We start from the raw sequence: 27,462 nt of genomic DNA on the forward strand, positions 1-27,462 counted from the left end.
ATTATTATGCATTTGAAAAGCTTCTAATAATTAATCTGTATATGAAAATAAAACAGGACTACTTTAATTCAAATTATAAATAATAGAAAATACTAAAATCTGTTAATCATTATTAACATACTTGCCTCAGGTCTTTTTTAAATTTTATTAATCAGTCCATTCTCTTTGTAGTTTCAAAAATGAAAGAAAAATTTAACTAAAGATAATTGATGTAGCTTATTGTTCGAAAGTATTTAATTTTTATATTTAAAAGATTGTTACGAACTTTTAAATTGTAAATACAATTTGGTACAGATGTATATAGTCTTTCAGCATTATTTGTGTTTTATAAATTTATCTTTCACTTTCGACCAAATCAAATAATCTGGAAAAGAATTTTTATTGTGTAATTTCTTTCCCACAGTTAAAATGGAATGTCTTTTACAGGCTGGATAACGTTAGAGTATTGTATTATTTCTTTATCTTGTCTGCTGCATAACTTCCCTGTTCTTTGTAGATCTGTTCTAGATTTCTATAAACAAAACTTATCTCGTTTTCTTAACGAATACAATATATTTTTATCGGATATTAATAACTATATTACAATATTCTATTGTTTCGTTAAATGTGAACCTATAATTAATTTGTTTTTTGTAAATCTTAATTAAATACTCCTTGAATCTGAACAGTGTTTTAATGTTTAAAAACGTAAACTGTTCTTGAAAAACTGTTATTTTTATTTATTCTAAATGTAATCTTTTTTGTACATTCTAACTTAAACTTAGTAAATTAGGTAATTTAGATTTTTCTTTAATAAAATGGAATACATTTCCCATAAAAAGTTCTCAATATCTAATGTTATACAATATAACTTATATTTATTGTTTTTTTCTACAATATTGAATACAAACAGTCGTTTAGATTACATATACTGAGGTTAAGTAGAATTACCTTAATTGTTTTACGTATGAATAAATAAAAACTTTCATCGTGAGAAGCATCAGGTAATAAAAACAGTGACGTCGCCAGTGACGTGTCTTTCAAACTTATTAACAAATATAAAATGATATTAATTTATATAATTGGAATTCTTTATTAAAATATAATAGAATATTTAATAGAGGCAATTTCTGTTAAGAAAATTGTTTTAAAAGCACGTAAAAAGAATAGCACAACAATGTAGGACGGGATGGTTTATTGATTAGTCTGGCCGTGTGGATGGAAACAAATCGATTATTTGGACTAGTGCCAAATCCTTGCATCTTTCTCCTCTGTAGACATGGGAAAGTTACCTCACTTTAAACATCTTTTTGCTACCAAATGTAAAAGTAAGTACTATAAAGCTGTTTATAGTTAAGCATTTAATAACTCGAATCCTTTCTCTTTATATATATATCTATATTTGTTTACTCCATAATCGGGTTTACAACACATTTCTAGCATCCGTAAAGATTTTCATTATAAACATTATTCTATCTGTACTGAATTTACTAATATGAATATTGATGTAAATAATAAACGTATAGTTGATTATATACAGTATATTGATGTAAATTAGCTTTATTTATTAACTGATATTAACATTAATTTAACGTTTAACATAAACATTAAGTTTTAAGGTATTTCAGTTAAAATATAACCTATAATATTTAATATATTTTTTTTAAATGTTTATTTTGTCTTAGATTTATACGTTTGTAAATATTTATCGTTTTGTAACCATTATATATTTATTTATTTATTTAAAATTCTGTCATAAAAATGTGTTAAGGATTTAATTTTATTTTAAAAGCTTCTTCATTTTTTTATTTAACTGCTTCATTATTTCACTTAAATAATTAACTCGTTAAGTTGATTCTTGTTCAAATTAAATAACATTTATTCAATTAATTTTATAACAGTGTATAAGATAATAATAGCATAAAATTAAATGTTAATAACTTTAAAAATTTATGTTGGAAACAAATAAGTTACTAGGCGTAACAGACCTGTACGAGATGTGTAAATACATTAGTTTACATTACATGCTAATAATAATTCATGTAATTGTTAATGTTATTTGAGAAATTCAGTATAAGTGACGTGATTAAGCTACAAAAATAATGACAATGTTAATTATTTTTAAATTTTTTTTCAAATAAATTCTAATCTTGAATTAATTTGTTGATATTTTTTTAAAAATTTNTAATTTTTTTTCTACTATATTCTTTTCTAATTTCATCTTCAGGTGCTCTTTGCTATGGTGAATTAGGTACTATGATAACAAAATCAGGTGCTGAATATTCTTACCTTCTGGATGCTTTTGGACCTTTCTCTGCTTTTCTTTTCTCTTGGGTATCGGTCTTTGTTCTAAAGCCTTCTATGCTCGCTATCATCTGTCTTAGTTTGGGAGAATATATAGTTGAACCTCTTTCAACCGGTTGTGATCCAAACCCTTTATTGGTTAAATTGGTGACCACAATTGCAATAGGTAAGTTAAAAAAAAAACCTTGAAAAATGTATAAAATTACCATTAAAATCTCCATCTTAATTATGATATACTATTAACGATAAACTATTCTAAATTTTTTAGGTTTAAAAAAATTTCTTGTCAGATTTATTACATAATTCTGTGAGATTTTTCATTTTAATTTTTGGTGTTATTAAATGGAAAGATTGAAGAAAATGATTTAGGTCAGGTTAACAAGTCTTCTCACTCGTAGGTGCTTTGGTTAATGATTTATATCGATCAGGTTTAATTTCTGATCAGATATCGATCATGTTTGATCTTTGATCAGCTATTTATCATCTTTGTTTTATTGCAGTGGCTCACATAGAGAACAATCACATCGTACCACGATTTCCGACCTCGCAATCTGCTTCAAGTGGTTTGTCTGAATTACCTTTAAAAGTTGCTGCCAGTACGAACGAACAAGATGAACCTATATCTGGTGAAGGTATACATTTGAAACGAAGAGTGGGATTAGTTAGTGGAGTTGCCCTTATTGTTGGAACTATGATTGGTACTTATTAACGAAATTTAACGTTTTTTTTAAAATAAAAAGCAGCTTTTAAATAATAATTTTATATTACAGGATCCGGAATCTTTGTCTCTCCTAAAGGAGTTTTATTGAGGTCAGGTTCCGTAGGATTGAGTCTTGTGATATGGGGCGCTTGCGGTTTGCTTTCACTTTTAGGTAATAGAATAAATGTTTTATTGTTTAATAAAAATTGTTTTTTAAATAAATTTTTATAACTACTTTCCATTAGCATAACGGCTAATTTACTAATAATAACTTTATATATTTATTATAAAGCATAAAACACTAACTTCGTTCTCTATAATACATTGCATATTTGAATTTGTCTAGCAAAAATTCAAATATGAAGAGTTCAAGACAAGTTGACCATTTGTAAATTTATAATTATAAATATTCACAAAGTTTGATAGCTTATTCTTAATAATTTTCACTTTAAATTTAATTTTAAAAAAGTCTTATCTTTTTTATTGAGAACATATTTCTCAATCTGAAAATTAGACAGACTCTTTAGCCTATTAAAATTTGCAATATAAAATTCTCTAGTTTCTTTAAACTTGCTGACCAGAGACTTTTGATCGGCTACAATGATGTGATTTGACATTCTCTACAGTCAGCAATTCCAGTTTAGAATGTTCAACTATTCTATAACAGTGAAAATGGTAGAATTTTCTTCTTGAGTTGATGTAAGATATAATAAATAAGAACGTGGTGAGAGATACGTCACGAACTATGAATGACGGGATGCACACTCCACAACACGTGTTAGTGAGAAAGGAAATTGCAGCTGGGGATTCGACACGGAATTTAACAGAGGCTGTTCATTTTAATTTTAAAAATAGTTAAATTTTTAAGGATGCCTTTAGAAAATAAATCCTATTCGTCTTGTAAGTATTTACCATTATTTTTTATAGTTTTTTTTTAATTTTTTAAACTGTCCTTACCGTCTTCATTCATCATTTTATAAATACGTTTTCTGTTGCGTATAAACAGGAGAATTATTTTAAGGGCTTTTTATCTGTAATTAAAATTATTTTATTCGTTCCATAAGATATTTATATGCAAACAGAAAAACATTAATTTAATCTGATGAATTTGTTAGGTTTTTTTTATTATTATTATTTATTCTCATAGCAAAACAAAAAGGATTTTAGATCTGAGGACGTGTTTAAATATTTACGACGTTCTTAAAACATATTTATTAAAATTTTATAATATATAGATGTATATTTTTAAATATATTTGATTTAAAATCACCAAACATATTTTAATCTTAAAGATAATTGTCCGATGGGAAATTGGTATTTTGCTTATTGTAACAAATGGCTGATGCAATAGAAAGGTCGTAGCTTTAATATCCTCTTTTATAAATGATGGATATAAATTCATGCAAGGACTAAATTTTAAATCGATTTCTTATATCTTACTTTTCATATTACTTCCTGATTAAATTAATTACATTTATTTTTTTTAAATAAAAAAAAAACTTTATTTATGTAGGCGAATTAAATAAATGAGAGAGTTTTTACGTTGCTCCTTTCGCATTTTCTTGAGAAAAATTTAAAAATAGAATTAATTTTAATATATGATGGTAATTTAAGAGTGAAAATCGAATATTATTTTTATATATTAAAAATTATACCTTTTTTTATAATTTAATTTTGTAAGAAATTAATTTTAATAGAAAATATATCTAATGCAACAGTTGGAAATGAAATTACTTCATAAAACCTTTATATTTGTATTAAGTTCATATTCTAATATCGTATTCTCCTACTTATTTATAGCTCCATATTGGTTTTAATTACTTTAATATTAATTTAAGATCATAAATTAAAAAGCAACTTTAAAAATAACTTTACAGAAATATTTTCTATTTAATTATTTCTTTGTATACTATTTCAATTTAATTTTTAAACCGATTTTTGACGTTTTAAAAAATATAATCAAACGATTTTTAATATTTATAAATAGTATAAAGATGTTATAAAATTTTTTATAAAGCAAAAAAATTCTTAATTATTAAAATATTGAAGATTTAAAAAGTAAAAGAGAGTGAGGATATTATAAGAGTCGAAAAGTTTTATAAAGGGAAGAGATTAATTGTTGTTAACAGGATATTGATTTAGGTCAGGTTAACAAGTCTTNAATACTGTATTTTATATTCTTAAAACTCGTATAATAATTGTGAGTTAGCAGGGGGTCACTGGGATGATCTATAAATCTACAACCACGAAATAGAAAAAATAAATTGGTAACGAGCAAAATGCAATGTCCAAATGCTTTATTTTTGTATATTCGATCTAAATTGGAATGTAAAAAAATAAAATATTTATACATACATTATTATTTCATTTAATAAATTTGATTAGGAATACATATAGAAAAACTGTAACTACATTACGTTTATCACAGATACTAAATACATATGATTTACCTTCTTACAGTTTACAATACCTTGATTACATTTTTATAGTTTCCTCTTTGATATCCTCAATATACCATAATAATTTATTTATTGTGATTCTATACACGAAATTTTCGTAATTCTTGCAATCTTGTTTTCCTTTTCTATTTACAATCCTTATTCAATTTCTCGAAATTCTTCCGATTTTGCAATTTGTGCATCGTTTAAATAAATTCGTGTTCTAAATTTAGAAAGCTTTGCAATACAAGGTATTGTATAAAATATTGTTTTCGTTATTTTCCTCAATACTTCTGTTAACTAGTGTCAACGACCGTAACAACAGACGTACATTTAAATATTATACATGATAATTATAAACTTCAGTAATATAATAAGCGAATATAAATGAATATTTCATATTTACCATGCTAGATAAAAAGTATTTACAAGATAATTTTAATCATGATTACGGTGCAAACTAACAATCACATTAAAAATGATCTTTTAATTGAGTATAAAGTAGCTTGGATTACTTTAATTTATCTCAAAAACAGAAATTATTTAATTTAACTAGATTTTATCAGTTCAAGCAAAAGTGGTCATCAAGGGAGATCACATCGGCTAAAACGTAAAAAATATGTAAAGAAAATTTAAAGTTATTAAAAATTCTAGGTGCATTATGTTATGCAGAACTGGGAACATTCGTTCCAATGTCAGGAGGTGAGTACGCTTATCTGCTAACTGGCTTCAAAGATATAAAACCATTACCTGGTCCTCTACCTGCATTCCTGTACAGTTGGATGTGTGTACTACTATTGAAGCCGTCTTCTCTAGCTGTTTTATCATTGAGTTTTGCTGAATATTCAGTTCAAGCATTATATTCACCTGGTTGTTTTGGTTCTGTTATTAGCAAGAAATTAATAGGCATCATTTGTGTATGTGAGTTATTAAATATTTTAATTTTTCTTTTATTTTAAGTTTACGTTAATAAAATTAACTTTATCATAAAATGAATGACAGATATTATACTTGTATTAATGAAACAACATTTAATTGCGAAATAAAAATAATTCCATTAAAACTTTATTGATATCAAATGACTTATTAAGAAATGTTTCGTTTTGTATACTGGCACAATGAAGTGACTTTTCTTCAACACTAGGCAAGTTTCAATCTTTATTCAGTTAGATAACTAAATAACTGAATAAAGATAACTACTAACTGAATAAAGATTGAAACTTGCCTAGTGTTGAAGAAAAGTCACTTCATTGTGCCAGTATACAATACGTNTCGGTCTTTGTTCTAAAGCCTTCTATGCTCGCTATCATCTGTCTTAGTTTGGGAGAATATATAGTTGAACCTCTTTCAACCGGTTGTGATCCAAACCCTTTATTGGTTAAATTGGTGACCACAATTGCAATAGGTAAGTTAAAAAAAAAACCTTGAAAAATGTATAAAATTACCATTAAAATCTCCATCTTGATTATGATATACTATTAACGATAAACTATTCTAAATTTTTTAGGTTTAAAAAAATTTCTTGTCAGATTTATTACATAATTCTGTGAGATTTTTCATTTTAATTTTTGGTGTTATTAAATGGAAAGATTGAAGAAAATGATTCAAACATCTCGTGCAATACTTCAAAACTGAAATTTAATATCTAAGTTTAAAATTTTAAAGAAAACATATATTAAATAATACAAGAATTGCAAAATTAGAAAACAGATATAAAAAAAATATCCAGCAATGAGTCGCTTAACTTTCCCGGCAAAATTTAACACTGCGTGTGCCGCCATCTGTTATGATATTTTGTTTAAAAACCTTTTTATATTTTTAATTATTTTAATGTAGCAAAAAGCTTAATTTTGAAAGTAGGGATAGGTTTTATAAAAAGATTGTAAATGCTAATAATGAGTAAAATCGTCATTAAGTCCGACCCTACTCGAGATATGTCATGAGCCCCTTTATCTTCTTACCTCTTGACCTTTAATCAACAAAATTTAATAGCATCAACCCCCATAATAAACAAACGTCCCTGCAAAATTTCAGAAATTTTTTACAAAAAACACAGGAGTTATTAACATTCAAAATGGGTGAACGAAATCGTGCCTCTTACACATACACTAACATCCATATATATAGGGAAAAATCCTTTTTTTTGCAAAGTAAAAATTTAAAAAAATGGTAGATATTATCTGAAAGTATTTCACATTAATTGTAAAATATAACACGTGTTTATTAATAGCGAAAACATTTCATAAAAAAGGTACTGGTTTAAAGTTGCATTGTTTATTGTTGAAATATTAGCAGAAAATTTTCAGAAATAAATTAACTTATTACACGAATTGTATAATATATTACGAAATTTAAAGAAAAAGATTTTACCAAACTGTAAAATAGAAAATAGAGGATGATTCATTAAAATATTCAATGCTAACACGACATTAAACTTTAATATAACGAAATTGATTCGTGTTTTACAATAATTTAAGCGCTTTAAAAATGTATTTAAAGTTTTATTATATTAAAGATATATATTATAACTTAAATATAATAAAATTAATCTTTTACATTATATAAATATTTATACACCGTAATTTAGATGAATGGTTGTTTTTGTTTGCATAATCTATTATAAATGCCAAATTTTACATCAAATAAATAAACTAAATCAAATATTTTTATTCTGTAAACATTTCTGTTTATATCAGATATTTTCGGAATTAAATTATGAATACTGTATTTTATATTCTTAAAACTCGTATAATAATTGTGAGTTAGCAGGGGGTCACTGGGATGATCTATAAATCTACAACCACGAAATAGAAAAAATAAATTGGTAATGAGCAAAATGCAATGTCCAAATGCTTTATTTTTGTATATTCGATCTAAATTGGAATGTAAAAAAATAAAATATTTATACATACATTACTCCAAGAAAACAGTAATTTCTATGTATCTTTAATTGTTTCTCTTATTTCACTAGATCTGTCAAAAATTGGGTTTGAAAGTTCATAATTAAATAATTTTTGTCTGATTCCATTTAACATCTGTTCATTAGAATTAATATTGTTTTATTGCATCTTTTAGATAATTTCATGAAAAAAGTAATAAAAAATTTCAAAATTATTGAGAATAAATTTATTATTTTTTTAATTTTATTTTATTTACAATAGGACAACAGATTTCCTTTCCGTCGTATCAACGTTAAATCCCAAACCAACAATATACAAAATAAAAGAAAAACACTAAAAACAACAAAGAAACATGCAATTATAAAAAATTTAAGAATATAAAACATATATTTACAAGGTTTTTTTATATTGCAAATAATCAAACTGAAGCATATGTTCAATATTAATCATGCTGTTAACTATGTAATAAAAGAAACAATAATATAAATAAAATATATGGTAAATATATGAAGTTAAGAATACTTATTATACATTGAAATGTGTAATTTATTCATAAAAAAAAACCAAAATGTAATGTAAAATAGTATGAATATAAATATTTTGAAGTATAACATTATTTTATTTTGCAGTAATTACAATATGAAATGTAAAAGACTTGTGTTTTACATTTCATATTGTGAAAAGACTTGTGAAAGAATTTCTATGTACAGTACAGTGGTACTTCAAATGTTCCAGAGTTTTAATGTTAAAATTAAAAGAACTCTATGTGTTACATAAACACCATCTGTTATGTACCAAAGTTGTGTCTTACTCTCACCCTCACCTGTGAAAGCATTTCTTGTATTATGCTTGTGTGTTTTCAGTGCTTTTATTGCTTTATATTTGTGTATTTGGTTATATACAGTGCTTTTTTTTTGGGGGGGGAAAAGTGGTGGAATGCTGAACTCATTACTAAAAATATATTACATGCATTGTACACAAGATTTGGCACACAAGCAGGACCAGGACCAGGACCATCTTAATAATTTTGTTGCCTATCTTCTATGCTCAACAGAGTGATTCAATGCGGACCAAACATCAAATTTTCAAAAATTTTCGTAAAACTTTTAAAATATATCGAAAAAAAGGTGGTGGAACATCGTTCCATTGCATTCTATGACAAAAAAGCGCTGGTTATATATATAACCAAATATTATTATATATGTATATATATAACCCTTACCTATTAATCATGGCATCCAAGAAGTGTGTGGAAGCAATGAAGCCTAAGAAGAAGGTGGTTGTATCAATTATTGAGGTGTGAAAGGAACTTGCTGTGAAACATTAAAGTGGTAAATGTGTGCTTTCATTCTTTGCAATAAATTGAGCCGTGTATAAGATGCCAAATTCAATGTGTGTGCTATTCTTAAGAACAAGGAAGCAATAAAAGAAGCAATTGTGGCTAAAAGTGTTCTAACTAGAGAGAGGATTTTAAGGTACAGCACTTTTCCAAAAAAAATAGCTATTTTTATATGGATAGTTGAAGATATATATTTTGGGGCATAAAATGAAGCAAAATGAACACACTATGTTGCACCTTTTCATAAGATTAGCATATTTCTCCTCTTTTTCCTTCTCTTTGATACTCAGCACTTTTATCTGTGTTTTTAAAGATTGGACAGAAAAATAAATAAATAAAATGAATTATTTTCACTCTTCATGAGCAGCTACATAAAAATCCTATTCTTTAATTTATAGTACAGATTGAGAGCTATAAAATGGCATACTTGCAATTGTTGTAGTCCCAATAATTCCTAAGATAATATAACAAAACCCTCCAAGAGAAAACAAACTTTGACANATTATAAGAAAAAATTAATGTATAAATGAATACAAAGTGTTTTTATAGCTGATTAAAATGTTTTATTTTCATTTAGGTATCATCACTTTTGTCAACTGTTACAGTGTTAATTTAGCAACTAGAGTGCAAAATTTATTCACTGCAGCAAAACTATTAGCGATTGCCATTATCATCGGAGGTGGTTTAGTTAAAATTGCTCAAGGTATAAGATTCGTTTTACATTATATAAATATTTATACACCGTAATTTAGATGAATGGTTGTTTTTGTTTGCATAATCTATTATAAATACCAAATTTTACATCAAATAAATAAACTAAATCAAATATTTATATTCTGTAAACATTTCTGTTTATATCAGATATTTTCGGAATTAAATTATAAATACTGTATTTTATATTCTTAAAACTCGTATAATAATTGTGAGTTAGCAGTGGGCCACTGGGATGATCCCTAATGACCACTTACTCTGTACGGGTTGGAAAGACCCGCTCTCGGTTGTCGGATGGCTTAGGAGGGCAAAAATGAGTGGGGAGGGGTCGTGAGGTCGTGACGAGGTGTCCAAATAACTACACGAGTTAAACAATACTAACACATTTAATAACTAATAAGAGATTACACATATCAAAAAACTAAAATAACACACGCGTAAATAAAAAGGAATCTATTCTATATCTATGTCCTAACCTAAACTAAAGATCGAGAGAGACCTCTCTAAGAGAGACGTGCTGGGGAGAGAGAGACAAAATTCGGGCAAGGGTTTACCTCGTAGGAAGCGATCTCGTCGTATAGGGCGTTGGTAGGACGCACTGGGATCGGCAGTTTCCAATCGAAGTTCCCTTGGATGGCGCGATATGGAGCGATGGACGGTTTTGCAGTATGGAACTGATGTCCCTTGATGTCCGCTTGGCTATGTCCGTAGAGGGTGTTCGCTCCGTTGCTCTCCGACTGTAGAGTTCTGCATGGAGATGTTCGCTCGGAGGGGTTCTTCGGCGGGATCCTCTTCGGCTGTCCGCCCGGAGGAGCAAATTCGACCTCTTTTTATACCTAACCCGTAGGGGATTCGTGGGGAAGAAAATCTGATGCTATCGCCAGCTGGACTTGCGTACAGCTGTGTTTACTTGAATTTGACAGTTCTCCAGATTTATCACCGTCTTAGAAAAATTCATTACCTTATTTGGTCATTTAGATCGACTTCCCATCGGGTCGCTCGGACTTATGGGGTATCACGGGATTTCGTTTTACCCTCGTTGATGACCTTTTGAATTATCCTCTATACAGCATCACACGTTTGTTGCTGCCAATTGGATATTTACTTAAACGTCGTAGTTACCTTGCAATCGAGTAATACCCTGGGAAGAGGGGAGTCCTTCTTCGGACGATGAAAGTCACCTTCGATGTGACGCAGTATAGTGTGAAAATTTACACTTGCGTCCGAATTCTCACATAATAATAATTCTTGTTTGTTTATACTGTACTGTACATACATTACGTATATGAAAAGGTTGTCAACGTTGTTGCTGGACTTTCCAGGCTTTGTTTATTTGTTTTCACCCCTAATAATTGCTATCATTACCTTTTAATTCTTCAGTTTACTGTACGTACACTTATTAATACGAATGATCACTCGTAAGAAAAAGTGGTGATCATATTTTTAAAATGTTACTTCGCCCAACTGTTTAATAGGCCTATATAGTGATGTTTTGGTCTAATTTCGATGAAAATTATGATTAATAACACACAAAAAACTATTTATCTCAAAGAATTTTATTAAAAACTAGTTTTTAAAAAAATTTTACCCCGGACCTGGAGTTGGGGAAATATCAATTGCTTAAAACTATTTTATTAATATATACCGTACAAAACATATTGAAAAAGTTAGAACTCAATTGGTTTATCAAAATTATAAAAATATCAAAAAAACGTTAATTTTGGGAGTGAATATTTTTTTTAGAAACAGGTGCATTTATTTATTTATGTCTTGGGACCTTTTTGAGATATGGCTTTCACTCCCTTAATATCTCCCGAAAAAATTGTCCGATTTTCCTGAAATTTTCTATAAATATTTCCCCTAATACACAAATCCCACATTGAGAATTTNACCCTGAAACGTCGAGAAATGCATAAAATTGGTTTTTTTCCTATATATATAGAAATTTTCGACGGAAAGCACAGGAGTTATTAACCTCCAAAATGGTAAACAAATTCAAAAACATTTTGAATTTGTTTACCATTTTGGAGGTTAATAACTCCTGTGCTTTCCGTCGAAAATTTCTATATATATAGGAAAAAAACCAATTTTATGCATTTCTCGACGTTTCAGGGTCCCATGAGTCCAAAAATGTAAAAATATTGGGGGTCATTTTTGACCGAATGCTGTACTTTCCGGAACTCTGCACACAGCCTACAGTCTGTAACAGCCAGGAAAGTAAAGATACGATAAGGATGGGTTATTCCGTGAAAAAATATGGAATTTGTGTTTAACTTTCGTATTGAATGGATTTTACTATTAATTCTTTAAATTATCTTATAAATAATCGTTTCGATAAATGTCTATTCATGAACAAACAAATGTTACGTTACAAAATTTAAACACAGTATGTTGCATAATACAATAAAAATACGTTGTAAATATATTGCTGATGCAATTCTGTTGTCGGCATTTGAAATAAAATAATAAAATTCCAATTACTTATTGATAGTGTTTTTAAGCATTTTTAAATTTTTGTGTATTTTGATTTTAAAACTTAAATATATATAGGCCTATATTTCTATATTTTATTAGTTTAGGTCTTACTAATTACTACTGTATATTTTAAAATCAATTTTTAAATGCCTTTCTTACACATTATAAACGCATCATACAAAATAAACTTCATAAAAATACTTTTGTAAAATTAATATATTTTTTCTTTTTATTCTATTAAATTTCTTATAATAAATTAAAATGCGTTTGCCAGAAACTCTTGCCAATTAGTTTCATTTTATTCTAAAAGATTTCACTCTAGACACAGTCGTTATAGCTTCATAGAGCCCAGGTAAATTTGAATTAGGATGACCCATAGTGTTGACTTCAGACACCTTTCTTCGAGGGAATTTTTTTGGGGAAAATATTTTCTTGTAAAAGATTGGTTTGGTGTCCCCTGTTAGTGAGGTACCATAAGCAATTTCCTTTTTTTTCCCGCTGGATAACGCATCACTGATCAGAGCGACTTCATAAAGTATGTTCATGCATTGGTACGCCTGCACATGATCAATTCCTTTGTCATATAAGTATGATTTAATGCATATGTAAAAATATTTTGTCTTTATTCCTTTTTCTAACATTTTAAATAAATTAATTTACTCTTACAAATATAATAACTAAGATTAATGTCATTACAAACTCCATTAATTGTAAACAGTAAAAAGTATTTTTATTTTGTAACTGAGAAACAAATGGTGCTTATCTCTTGTTTTATAATCATATATTTTATTTAACTTAACAGCTAATTTATCATACTGCATGATTTTTATTAAAAATGTTAATTTATTGTCGTATTTTTAATGATTTTTAATGATTTAAAAAATAAAACGTGAAAACTTTTTACTTGAAGGTCATACTCAATATTTGGCTGCGGGATTTCAGGGATCTACAACTTCATTTTCTGATGTAGCTACTGCATTTTATAGCGGATTATGGGCTTACGATGGATGGTAAACATTTAAAAATAATTTCGTAATTTATTATAAAAATGAAATTCTAAATTGTATATTTTGTTCTCTCAGGAACAATTTAAATTACGTTACTGAAGAATTAATAAATCCTTACGTGTAAGTACGCATTATTAATCATTTTATTCGATTTTTGTTATACTGTTTATCCTATAAAGGTCGTGACGGGCTTGTATATCCGGTTCTAGTAGATATAAGATGTTGGAAACCTTGAGAGTATTAACAGATCAAATAAATCGAATTTTGCATGCTGTTTTGATAGTTTTCCTTGAGTGGAAATATGAAAATAGCATGCAAATTCACTAAGTTATATTTCCAAAGTTTTAAACTTCTGTTAACTTTCTCGGACATTATGTATAATAGCATGGGTATACACAGAAAATTTCCTTGAAAACAAATAATTACGTCAATAAATTGCTATTTAATTATATAATTTTGATGATTTTTATTTTGGGGATTCCAAGGGAGAGCAAGTGTCCCGTTTACTCCCTCAGCGGACATCCTTGTTGTGCCTATTTGTGAAAAAATCTCGACAGAAGCTATTTTATATTAATTTTTAAAATGTTAACTATTTTATTAATATATACCGTACAAAACATATTGAAAAAGTTAGAACTCAATTGGTTTATCAAAATTATAAAAATATCAAAAAACGTTAATTTTGGGAGTGAATATTTTTTTTAGAAACAGGTGCATTTATTTATTTATGTCTTGGAACCTTTTTGAGATATGGCTTTCACTCCCTTAATATCTCCCGAAAAAATTGTCCGATTTTCCTGAAATTTTCTATAAATATTTCCCCTAATACACAAATCCCCCCTGCAAAATTTCAGAAATTTTCGACGGAAAGCACAGGAGTTATTAACCTCCAAAATGGTAAACAAATTCAAAAACATTTTGAATTTGTTTACCATTTTGGAGGTTAATAACTCCTGTGCTTTCCGTCGAAAATTTCTATATATATAGGAAAAAAACCAATTTTATGCATTTCTCGACGTTTCAGGGTCCCATGAGTCCAAAAATGTAAAAATATTGGGGGTCATTTTTGACCGAATGCTGTACTTTCCGGAACTCTGCACACAGCCTACAGTCTGTAACAGCCAGGAAAGTAAAGATACGATAAGGATGGGTTATTCCGTGAAAAAATATGGAATTTGTGTTTAACTTTCGTATTGAATGGATTTTACTATTAATTCTTTAAATTATCTTATAAATAATCGTTTCGATAAATGTCTATTCATGAACAAACAAATGTTACGTTACAAAATTTAAACACAGTATGTTGCATAATACAATAAAAATACGTTGTAAATATATTGCTGATGCAATTCTGTTGTCGGCATTTGAAATAAAATAATAAAATTCCAATTACTTATTGATAGTGTTTTTAAGCATTTTTAAATTTTTGTGTATTTTGATTTTAAAACTTAAATATATATAGGCCTATATTTCTATATTTTATTAGTTTAGGTCTTACTAATTACTACTGTATATTTTAAAATCAATTTTTAAATGCCTTTCTTACACATTATAAACGCATCATACAAAATAAACTTCATAAAAATACTTTTGTAAAATTAATATATTTTTTCTTTTTATTCTATTAAATTTCTTATAATAAATTAAAATGCGTTTGCCAGAAACTCTTGCCAATTAGTTTCATTTTATTCTAAAAGATTTCACTCTAGACACAGTCGTTATAGCTTCATAGAGCCCAGGTAAATTTGAATTAGNAACAATATTTCCAAGACAAATATAAAATTTAGAAAATGTAAGTGCGATTGTTTAATTGTTTTCTTTCATAGAAAAATTGTTTCTTAATGTTTCGAGCAGTAATTTCTTTTAATTCGTAAATTAATTTTTAAAATGTTATTAAATGAAATTTGTTTGTGTTAATCGAACAAATATGTTACGTTTACATGTCCTGAAGCTGAAGATAATGAATATTAACCATTGAAAGTTTAATAAAAATAATAATAATAGGCCTATTTATATTAAATTCAAATGGAAAAATTTATTTTATTACTTACTTGTTTATTGATAAAACAACTGGAAAATTTCGATTATAAATAACAGCTATTTCTGCATTTTTAAAATGATTTTTAGATATTTTTAAGAATGAATATCTGTAATTATATCTGCTGAAAACAGTATTGATGACCTTAATAGAGTGAAGTTATTTTTGTCAGTGAAGCACTGACCAAACGGTCTCAGTGCTTCCAAGATAGATAGTTTTCATATCAAATACGACACTGGATGCTGGACTAATCAAGTAGTGTGTTACATTTGACATGAAAACTAAACGAGTTGAGATTCAGTTCGTCACAGATTCGTTAGTCCGACTGATTAACGAAGCTTTAAGTAGACTCTTCGCTGAATATTTTAATCTTAATTTTTTTAACATGTTCTATCTTTTTGTAATAAACAATATTGTTTGATTTTGTTCTGGTATTAATTATTTACCTAAAAAAATATCGATTGTAATGTAGTGTGTTAATAACATTTAATGTATTTTAAAGTCTAATGTAATATTGAATGCAAAATTTACATAAATTTTTTGCAAATTTTATTGATTTCAGCCTAATTTTTTTAATGGAAGTGTAAACTCTAAAGTGTATAGTCTTTGAGGGATCTGAAATTTCATCTCATGGTAACAGGCTGAATGTTCTGATCATTGAACTATTAATTATATTCAATTAAGTGCATAAATATACATATTTTATTGTAATATTTTCTGGAAAAAACAAAAGGGTTTCGTAAAAGGTTTATATGTAAAAATATTTTGTCTTTATTCCTTTTTCTAACATTTTAAATAAATTAATTTACTCTTACAAATATAATAACTAAGATTAATGTCATTACAAACTCCATTAATTGTAAACAGTAAAAAGTATTTTTATTTTGTAACTGAGAAACAAATGGTGCTTATCTCTTGTTTTATAATCATATATTTTATNAAAAGTCTAAATCTCATCTTCGAAAACTAATATAACGTTTATTAGTCTTATTAAATTTCTTGAGAGTAAACAAGTCTTGAGGGGAATTGATATTCATTCAGAAAAATGGAAAAACTTCTTTAAAAAATTTTCTTTACAACAGGATTATGTTTTCAGGCAATGCCAAATTTATTTTCAGATTCAGCAAGTTAAATTCTTTACTACGAAGTTAGAAATTACAAAATATATCAATAACCGTATTACTGTACTTCAATAATAAAATTCGAACTGGTTATAAGAAATTTTTATTGATTTTGTTTCAAGTTTAGCCTTCAGCTTTACAAGTATCTTAACGAAATTATGTCAATACAAGTTGACAGTTAACGATGAAATTAGACTAACCGAAAAATTTAATCTTTTGTTAAAATTAAAGATTTTACTTTAGAATTCTTTTAGTTTTGAAAAAAATTAAAGAAGGAAATGAAAATTTTATTCTGAAAATCAAATCATTTTTAAGAATTGTTGTCTGTAAAGAGTCTTTTCAAAATATTTTTACTCTAGCGTGTATTGTTGTTAGAACATACAAAAGACTTCATTAGTGACTAAGAATTTAGATAGTAATTTTTGTAAATTTTTAATCTTAAGGTTTATTTCTAATATTATTTCTCTAATACTGTTTAACAACTAAAAAGGAAGGATATTCATATATTCATGCAAGTGATTTTTATAGAGATTAATCAAATCATTTTTCATTCTAGAGTTGCTATACAAATTGACTATACAGGATATTACATTTATTATGCAATATCTTTATTTAGTCTAGAGAATTTTCGTATTTTTAACGTTAAATTTTGCTTTATATAACTCATTTTTAAATAGTTTCTAAATATAGAAATATAGTGTATACAGTATATGAGAACAAAAAAATTAATGTTAATAAAATTGCTAATATCATCAGATTAATTGTAAAATCAAAATATTATTGCTTGTAATGAAAGTCTTTCAAGTTTTTCTTAAAAAATTTCTCAAATTCTACAAATTTCAATAACGTTACAATTTTTTTTAAATTATTTAACTCATAATACGTCTATGAAAAATTCTAACTGAAATAAACAGCAAAATATGTGTGTTTTGTTGTCTTATAAATAGGGATTTTAAAGACATATTACTAAATATTTTAATTTTACTTCGAAGCTTTCTAATCTTTATTATTATTATTTTATAAATAATTATTAAAATCAATACATTATTATATGAATATTTCCAAAGTTTCGGGGTATTATAATTGAAAATCGTATTTATAATGTTTCTTCAGATCTACAAATTTTGTGTTTTTGGAAGTTCATCTTTAAAGCAAAAAGTTTTATTAAATTATAGAATTACACATATAAACCAATTATTTTTCTCTGTAAATCTCAGACCTTTTTCATTATAATGTCAGAAATAAAATAAAATTTTTTACAGAGTCGTGTGGGCATGCCCGGCTAAGACTGGCGTCTCGCCTTGTTAGAAACTTCATCTCACTGCTCCTTACTAATATTTTTCTATATCTGTATTTGTCCTTCTACAGAAATTGAGCCGGGGCTCTCTCAAAAGTGATTAAAATTTTCTTGATTTTGTATAGTTTGTTCCTTTAATCCATATTTATAACAAAGGACAAGAAGCATTAATCATAATTTCTTTATTAAATATTCATTTAAAAACAGTTAATGATGCTAAATTAATTTAAAATGCAGTTTTATTACAGGATATAACATCTTTATCTCTAATTAAATGTATTTTAGTATATTAAAATTAATCATTTAATTTATCAAAGGTTTTTTGTTTCATTACAATAATCCTTTTGATTCAGATTCGTTAAATTCTCACCAATCTGATATTTACTAATAACTATTAAAAAACATTTATCAAAGATACCTTCAATTTTTTTGGAGAGATGATCTGAAATGTTCATCAATATGACATTTCATTCACTCGTTCTGATAAGTGTTATTTCTTTTGGGAAATAGCACTTGATGTCGAGTGAATGATTTGATTCTCAATCATAACAAAAATCAAAGCATTTCAATCTATATGTTAAAATACTTCCAGCAGACTAATATATCGTAAATTCAATAGTTTACCGAATCGTGAATTTATTCTATATTGCCATGTTTAATTCTAATTTCTTATAATAAAATACAGTACGGTCGCGATAATCCGAACCCCGGTCATCTGAACTGCTTCTACCATTCCCCTAAAATAATACCAACTTATACATCTACATCTCACGTGTAAACATAAATCACATGTTGTGAGCATTGTTGCTCATTCTTTCTTTGACTCTGTTTCGCTTAACAGTTCTAAGCGCTATTTGTTTCTGTAATGTATCTTACAACAGTAAAAAAATGGCCTCAAAGCGTACGCATCATATCTGTACTATCATACCCCCGTGTTAATCCGAACTTTTCATTAATCCTAACTTCCACTGGTCTCAATTAGTTCGGACTAGCGCGACCGTACTGTAATAGCTATAAAGTGATAAATAGTTTTCAATAATCTAATACTCGTATAAATCAAATTAATGAACTTTAAAAGCTGTTAAAATTTCTTAAATCTGAACACGATTTTTGATTTAATCGAATTTGAAATGTGACAGATAAAATTTACTCGGTAAGTCTTAAACGGCTATAATTTTTCAAAAATGAAAAATTTCAATAAGATTTAAATTTCAATTTGGTAAAATCTTCATTCCATTCATTTATTATTGTCTTCCTGATCCTGAATATTATTTTCATTTCTTATAAAACAAATGCACTTTTTCTTTTGTTAATTTTTTAATCTTTCAGAAATCTTGTCAATTGTAGTAACTGGCAAATAGTTTTAGTATTTCATACAATTTAAAAATGAATGTATACAATAAGCCGAAGAATTTAAACAAGTACAATTTACGTCAGGAAATCTGTGTTCATCTGTCAACGTCACATTTTTAAAAAATTGCATCTGTTGTTGATTCTCATATTTTCTAACATTGATTGAAAAGATAAAGGATTTACTTCAAACAATCTTATATCTTTCTGCCATTGAAAATACGATCTCTTTATTCTTCCTAGTTCTCTCTCTCTCTCTCTCTCTCTCTTTCACTTTCTCGCTGCCATCTTTTTAGATTTAACTTTATTTAGATATAAATATAATAGCTAAAATAGAAAGTAGGTATCTTTAATGATCTATTTTAGTCACGTTTTCCTTAAAGATATCTTATTATGCTAAAAAAAAATTATACAAGAGATCTGTTTACATCGGATTACAATCGAATATTTTGCTTATAAATTCGTAAAATACTTTTGTACTTGCGATAGTAAAAGTGTTTAACGTCTTTGATATATATATGAGATGCATTTTAAATTTTAATTCATTGATAATGTGACCTTTTCTGAAACATTTTCATCTAAAAACTGGAAGCGCTTAAGAAGCCAACAATTGAAAACACTGTTTACATATTAGTCACCATCCATTCAAAAATTTCTTCATCTAATATTTAAAAATGAAAAAAAATTATAATTGCAGAATTTTAAGAATTTAAATGAAAAATTATCACAAAATACTCTTTTTAACTTATTATTTATTCTGTTTACAAACTTTAAAGATTTTATGAACATAATTTTACTTTTTTTTTTCTTTCACGCGATATGAAATTCAATGTAAATACGTTTTTATGTAAAATATATATATATCTTTTTATAATATATATATGCAAAATTTATTATGTTTACACATAAATATTATAAAGTTTTATCGTATTGAAATCTTATGAGCATTTATTTTTATTTTAGAAATCTTCCACGATCAATAGCTATAGCTATTCCTTTGGTAACATTATGCTATGTAATGGTTAATATTTCATATATGACTGTTATGTCATCATCTGAATTATTAGCTTCAGAAGCTGTTGCTGTGGTAAGTCGGTCATTTTTATTATAAATTTTAATAACCATATTTACTATTTTTTTTAAATTATTCTGTGTCTACATTTATTATGAACTTATCCCATTTTCACTCAAAGCGCATATAACATTTTTCAAGTTTCGATCATTTAAAACGCATTTGAATTTTTTCATGTTGTTTTTTTTGTATTCACATCGAAGATAATCATAAATAAATTCTTATAATTCATTCGTATACAAACTACAATAATTTATATTATCAATGATAAATAGAATGTTTTCAAATAGATTCACAGATATTTAATATACTAAACTTTAGGCTTTTTAGTTTTTTAGCATAGCAAACATTATAAATTAATCTGAATATTCCACATTGATATTTTTTTCAGTATTATAAATAAAACACATCTTTGTACATTATAAATCTTTTTTAAGAAATGTTTTATTAACAAATACATTTAAATGTAGAATGGTAAATATATAGATGCTAATTATGATTTACTTATAAACAATTTTTTAATAATTTATTAAAATTTTCTTATTATTTTAATGCACTTTTAGAACATTTTGTTTCAACATTTCTAACGATATTCATGAACGTCGATTTTTCTTAAATTCATTAATCTTTTTAACAATTTATACTTTATTTATCTTGAAATTCGAACTTGGAAACATGCTTTGATAAGCACAACAATCTTAAATATTCCAACGATGGTGATACGTAAAGATACAAAGTATATAATGTTTGTTTCCTAAACAATTGATAATGAAAAATTTATATATTATGTTTGTAAACAGATTTTAATCAAATCTTTGAAGTTATATTTTAAATAGGATAATAATTCATAATTTAAGATTACACATAATGTTAATTTGAACAATACTTGTTTATTCAAAATAAAATTTATACATATTTATTGTTTTTTTTTATTTATTTTGAATCATGTAGCACATTGATAATTTTAGGACTTATCATACAGAAATGTATGACAAATCCTTAAATTATCAATGTACTATATGATTTAGAAACACAAAGTTTAAAGAACAGGAAGCTTCAAGTAAATATTTGGAATGTGATATATAAATATATTATTGGATTATGTGTTTAAGTACTAGAGAAAATTGTTAACTGAAGGCTACTCCTTGTTCGTGTAATGAATATAATATTGAAATAATTCGTTATACAGTATAAGTTCAGTTAATGATGAAAAGATAATAATAATACTGAATTCTGTAAATTCCTACAATAGAAATAAAACTCTTATTTTGAATAAAAATTATAATCAAGACCGAGGAGAGGGCTAGAAATTTTTCTCCAGGTCCGAAGAAAATTATTGGAACTTACCCCTATAAATTAATGTAATTTTTTATTAGCAAAATAAAAAAATCTTTTAAAACTGCTTTTTACTAATAAGTAAACATTCATTACGTATTTTATTTGTTCAAAAAAGGGCAGAAAAAATCTTCTAAGGAGCAAAAGGAGCTCGCTCTATTCCCGGTCCCACACAAGCTCGTAATCGATCTGATTATAATAATAGGAAATTATCGAGCTGTATAAACAAACAAACAAATATGTAATATTCATTACTAACTGTAAACTTTTAAATGTGACATTCTAGAAAATATGTTATCATATTTAATTATTTTGTTGGGTAATTTATTTTATTTTGCTTAATTGTTTTGTTTGTAAAATATTCAATTAAAGTTTTGTCTTCAAAGAGTTTTTAATATTAAAATAATTGTAAATAAATTATAAAGAATCATTTTAAAAATGTTAAATTTAAAAAGTAAAGAAGTAAAAAAATTAGAAAAATTTTCTATTTTATAAGAACATCTTGAAATATATATATTTTATATAAACTGTATTTAATATTTAACCAGTTAATATTATTTATATAATAAATAAAATTGAAGAGAGGCAATTAGTACATGTTGAGTATGAGAACTATTTATAAATAATTGGACTGAATAAATAATTGGTTTGAAAGCGAAGAGTCAATTGGATATTTAAAAAGAAATTCAATTTATATTTTCATAATTTCATATGGGTATTTTCGGTCAAAGTGTTACATCTGGTGAGATTAATATTGTAGACTCTTGAGTTGATAGAGTTGGTATTATTGGTTATACGGATAGATAAATACTCCAATAAAATTTAATTGGATTGGTTATCCATCCGTATAATCATTCCAATCGATTCTAAAACAATTCTAAATATATATTCTAAAATAAAAATTAATACAGAAATAATGTATTGAAATTGAATATGTGATTTATAAGTTTGTTGTTTAGTTCTTTTACGTGAATTAAGAGATGTGTGAATGATTTAACAGTAAATGCTTTATTCAGTTTTGAATTTTTAATTATACACTATAATAGCACGATTCAATATGTTTTAAAAATAAAAAGAAAATGATAAGTTTTTTTAACTGGCTATAAACATTATTTAAACTTATTTCTGTATATAGACTACGCTATTAATAATAATCCATAAATGATATAATATACAGTATATATATAAATTGAATTAAACAATAGAAATAGTATATACATCGCTGGCAAAACTCTGATATAAATGTACTGTACAGCTCATTTCAAATATATTTTTATTTTATCATAGAAACAAAGTGGAACAGAATATAAAATTTTACCTAATTAATTGTTTAAGAAAATTAACGTATGAAATAAATTTGACAGTAAATTACGTCATTAGAAACAATAATAAAAAATGTATTCGTGTTTCTAAGTGAAAATCTTTGGGAAATAAGCTATACACATCCTCAAATAAATTGAGGGAGTCAGCACAACAGTGGTGTAAGCCACTTTAAAACAAAAAAAAAAAAACAGAAAGAACTCGTTAAAGTTTTACATTTACGACTTTTCTTCTAATTCAAAAGAGCTATTTTATTGGTAGCGGTGTACTATGTGATGGTTTTTTTAATTTAAATACAATGCTACGTAGTCTATTGTTACGTAGAATTAGAGATATTATGACTTTTGTGAAGGTACTCCGACAGTCTTTCTTGGTTACTGTTGAAGTGAAAACTGTTGGACCACCGTTGCACTAAAAATTTGTTTGCACGTAAGGAAGTGAAGAAAGTTACTTGAATAAATGCTAGACTTTATGATACTTAATCATAACAGCATTGTATAAATTTTAGTATGTTGGTTTAATCATTACACATAGTATATATAATCAAATTGCAAAAGAGGTCTTCATCATCTGCTTTACTCCCTGTCTGACTTTCCTAGGTGCTATTTTGAAAAATAAGACTGAATAGTAAATAAGGGGGTATATATTTTTATTATTATGCTTAAAATAAATTTGTGAAACGTACTTTTATATATTTATTTAAAAATAACTTATGATATGAATTTTATTCGTTTCTTATTCGTAATTTGAATTTTTTTTACTATAAAAAAGTTAAATAAGTTTAAATTCCTTCATGTAGTTATTTATTTTTTGCTTTTTGCATTTGTATTTATTTGCTTGTTTCTTGCACGATATGCATAAGCTTAGAGCATGACAAAAAATAAGTATTATTGTGGGTGTTTATGTTTCTCTACATTTGCTGTATAGGGTTTTGCTAACCATGTGTTAAGCCAAGCAGCTGTCATAATCCCTATCTTTGTTGCTGTTTCTACCTATGGTGCAGGCAATGGAAGTTGCTTTACCGCAGCAAGGTAATAAATTAATTAAATTATATCAATTTTTTAAAGTAATAACTGATTAAATGGAAGTAAAATGTCATAGAACGAACAGTAAAGCTATTTAGAAAGTTTGTTAGCCAATATTTTAATAATAGTTAAGAAATTATTTGAAATTTACTACATTGTCTGCAGCAACAGTGAATGAATCATTTTTACATTGCAGCAATATACTTTTCTGTAATTGAAAGCGCTTTGTAATTGAAAAATTGGATATAAATTGATTAAAAATAATTTTTTCATGTAAAAGTTTATATATAATAATGTTTATTTGTTCTATTTTTTTCAATAGACATGAATTTTTCTGCATGTGCTAATAAGATACACTATCAAATAATGAAACTAGAAATAAACTTCTTGAGATATGCCAAACATTTATTAATCCTTGCAGAATTTTTATTTTGCTTGCACTTGTAAATATTCCCTTTATCTGTTTAGTTCATATAACAATAATTTGCATTCTTAAAAAGTTAAATTTTTTTTTCCTGTTGAACTTTTAACTTTGCATGAACATCTTTTTAAAATTTCATTAAACAGGAAATGGTATTTAAATTTTTACACTTATTTATAATAGACTTGGGCTGCTCGAGTCCTTGGAGTAATGGCATTTGTTATGCCAGTTTCTGTGGTTTTATCTACATTTGGTGCTGGAAATGGTTCTTGTTTTACTGGTGGAAGGTGTGGTTCTGTATTTTTTCTGTATTCTAATATACTGATTATATATTATATTATTAACTTTGAATTTACTAATTAATAGTACTTATAAATTTATGATATTTATGATTACAAATGCAAATAATATTCAAAGCTATCTCATTTTTCTTCTTATAATTTGAATATTCTTAGACTATCATATGTTGCAGCCAGAGAAGGTCATTTGGTTGATGTCTTGTCTTATGTTCATGTTAGAAGATTAACGCCATCACCAGCATTAATTTTTAATGTACGTTATATTAATATCATTTTTAAAATCTTTAATATAAATAATAATTACTTATTGAAATATTTATTTGAAAAAATTAACTTATTCATGTATTATAAAAATATTAGTTTTAGAATGAGAAATTATAAATTTCCTTTAAAATTTCAGGCCTTTATTGCTATTTGCATGATAATACCTGGCAATATAGGAAGTCTTATTGATTTCTTCAGTTTTACAGCCTGGTTATTCTATGGAGGAACTATGCTTGCATTAATAGTAATGAGATGGACAAAGAAAGATGTTCCAAGACCTTATAAGGTAAAATTTAATTGTTAATTATATTTTTTAATTTTATTTACATTAAATAACTAATTTATAACAAAATATACTAATTCTAATTAAAATAATTTATAATTCTTAGCAATTACTATTTAAATTTTTCAGGTTCCAATCATAATACCCATTTTTGTACTCATCATATCTGTTTATTTGGTGCTGGCACCCATTATTCAAAATCCACAGATAGAATATTTATATGCTACCCTTTTTATTGTTTCTGGCTTAATATTTTACATCCCATTTGTTTATTATAAATTTCAATTAAAAATCATGGGTAAGTTAAGCTTAATTAAATTATCTTTTTTTTACTGGTTAGATTTATCTTCTGTTATATATAAAACTCAGGAAAAACTGTTTAAAAATACTTTAAGAATTTAATAATAACTGATGATTAAAAATAATAATAATAAAAAAATTTTTATAATGTAACACCATCAGAAGTTTTATGAATTATCTGACAAATAAATTGAGGGAGTCAGCACAACAGTGGTGTAAGCCACTTTAAAACAAAAAAAAAAAAACAGAAAGAACTCGTTAAAGTTTTACATTTACGACTTTTCTTCTAATTCAAAAGAGCTATTTTATTGGTAGCGGTGTACTATGTGATGGTTTTTTTAATTTAAATACAATGCTACGTAGTCTATTGTTACGTAGAATTAGAGATATTATGACTTTTGTGAAGGTACTCCGACAGTCTTTCTTGGTTACTGTTGAAGTGAAAACTGTTGGACCACCGTTGCACTAAAAATTTGTTTGCACGTAAGGAAGTGAAGAAAGTTACTTGAATAAATGCTAGACTTTATGATACTTAATCATAACAGCATTGTATAAATTTTAGTATGTTGGTTTAATCATTACACATAGTATATATAATCAAATTGCAAAAGAGGTCTTCATCATCTGCTTTACTCCCTGTCTGACTTTCCTAGGTGCTATTTTGAAAAATAAGACTGAATAGTAAATAAGGGGGTATATATTTTTATTATTATGCTTAAAATAAATTTGTGAAACGTACTTTTATATATTTATTTAAAAATAACTTATGATATGAATTTTATTCGTTTCTTATTCGTAATTTGAATTTTTTTTACTATAAAAAAGTTAAATAAGTTTAAATTCCTTCATGTAGTTATTTATTTTTTGCTTTTTGCATTTGTATTTATTTGCTTGTTTCTTGCACGATATGCATAAGCTTAGAGCATGACAAAAAATAAGTATTATTGTGGGTGTTTATGTTTCTCTACATTTGCTGTATAGGGTTTTGCTAACCATGTGTTAAGCCAAGCAGCTGTCATAATCCCTATCTTTGTTGCTGTTTCTACCTATGGTGCAGGCAATGGAAGTTGCTTTACCGCAGCAAGGTAATAAATTAATTAAATTATATCAATTTTTTAAAGTAATAACTNCGGAAAGTTTTTTAAATAAAAAAATGCATATATCATAAGACAATGTTTAATGTATTTATATATCAAATACTTCACTAATATTAAATCAGAAATAAAAACTGAAATTTCTCTCTTATTTATGTTGAATTGCATTTGAATTTGTACAGTAACTATATGCGAAAATATAACAGCTTCTCAAGAACTTTATGGGTGTATTATATGTTGATAAGATTTAATATAATCTTTTCTAATCATTGTTAGTATTTAGGGCCGTTGAAAGGGAGGGAATTGGTGATTTTTCTCTGACCTGGAGAAAACTTAGTAGCCCATAGTGGGGCTACTCCTATAAAGTAATGTTACTTTTACTAACAGAAA

The 27,462-nt window shown here is 26.3% G+C and overlaps 1 protein-coding gene across 3 annotated transcripts; it reads left to right on the forward strand.

Moving 5' to 3' along the window:
- Positions 1-727: 727 nt before the first annotated feature.
- LOC111614394 (b(0,+)-type amino acid transporter 1-like) lies at positions 728-25,663 on the forward strand. 3 transcript variants are annotated; one of them, XM_023355779.1, is made up of 11 exons: positions 728-1,307; positions 2,784-2,981; positions 3,054-3,155; positions 6,076-6,342; positions 10,238-10,363; positions 13,757-13,856; positions 13,929-13,973; positions 20,623-20,746; positions 25,016-25,119; positions 25,305-25,384; positions 25,532-25,663. In XM_023355779.1, the coding sequence occupies exons 1-10, from the start codon at positions 1,259-1,261 to the stop codon at positions 25,324-25,326; spliced, it is 1,137 nt and encodes a 378-aa protein (XP_023211547.1). In that variant the 5' UTR covers positions 728-1,258; the 3' UTR covers positions 25,327-25,384; positions 25,532-25,663. The 3 variants fall into 3 exon arrangements, with proteins under 3 accessions (XP_023211547.1, XP_023211533.1, XP_023211540.1); XM_023355765.1 differs by lacking the exon at positions 25,532-25,663 and adding an exon at positions 24,314-24,417 and having other exon boundaries at positions 25,288-25,383; XM_023355772.1 differs by lacking the exons at positions 25,016-25,119; positions 25,305-25,384; positions 25,532-25,663 and adding exons at positions 24,314-24,417; positions 24,734-24,992.
- The last annotated feature ends 1,799 nt before the right edge of the window (positions 25,664-27,462 follow it).

This window comes from Centruroides sculpturatus, unplaced genomic scaffold, assembly GCF_000671375.1.
Source record: "Centruroides sculpturatus isolate CEXI.00-Female unplaced genomic scaffold, Cexi_2.0 scaffold139, whole genome shotgun sequence".
Lineage (NCBI taxonomy): Eukaryota > Metazoa > Arthropoda > Arachnida > Scorpiones > Buthidae > Centruroides > Centruroides sculpturatus.

Coding starts and splice junctions, on each gene's coding strand:
- LOC111614394 (XM_023355765.1), top strand. CDS start 1,259: ATGGGAAAGTTACCTCACTTTAAACATCTTTTTGCTACCAAATGTAAA. Junction 20,747..24,313: donor CTTCAGAAGCTGTTGCTGTG/GTAAGTCGGTCA, acceptor TTTGCTGTATAG/GGTTTTGCTAACCATGTGTT. Junction 24,418..25,015: donor AGTTGCTTTACCGCAGCAAG/GTAATAAATTAA, acceptor TATTTATAATAG/ACTTGGGCTGCTCGAGTCCT.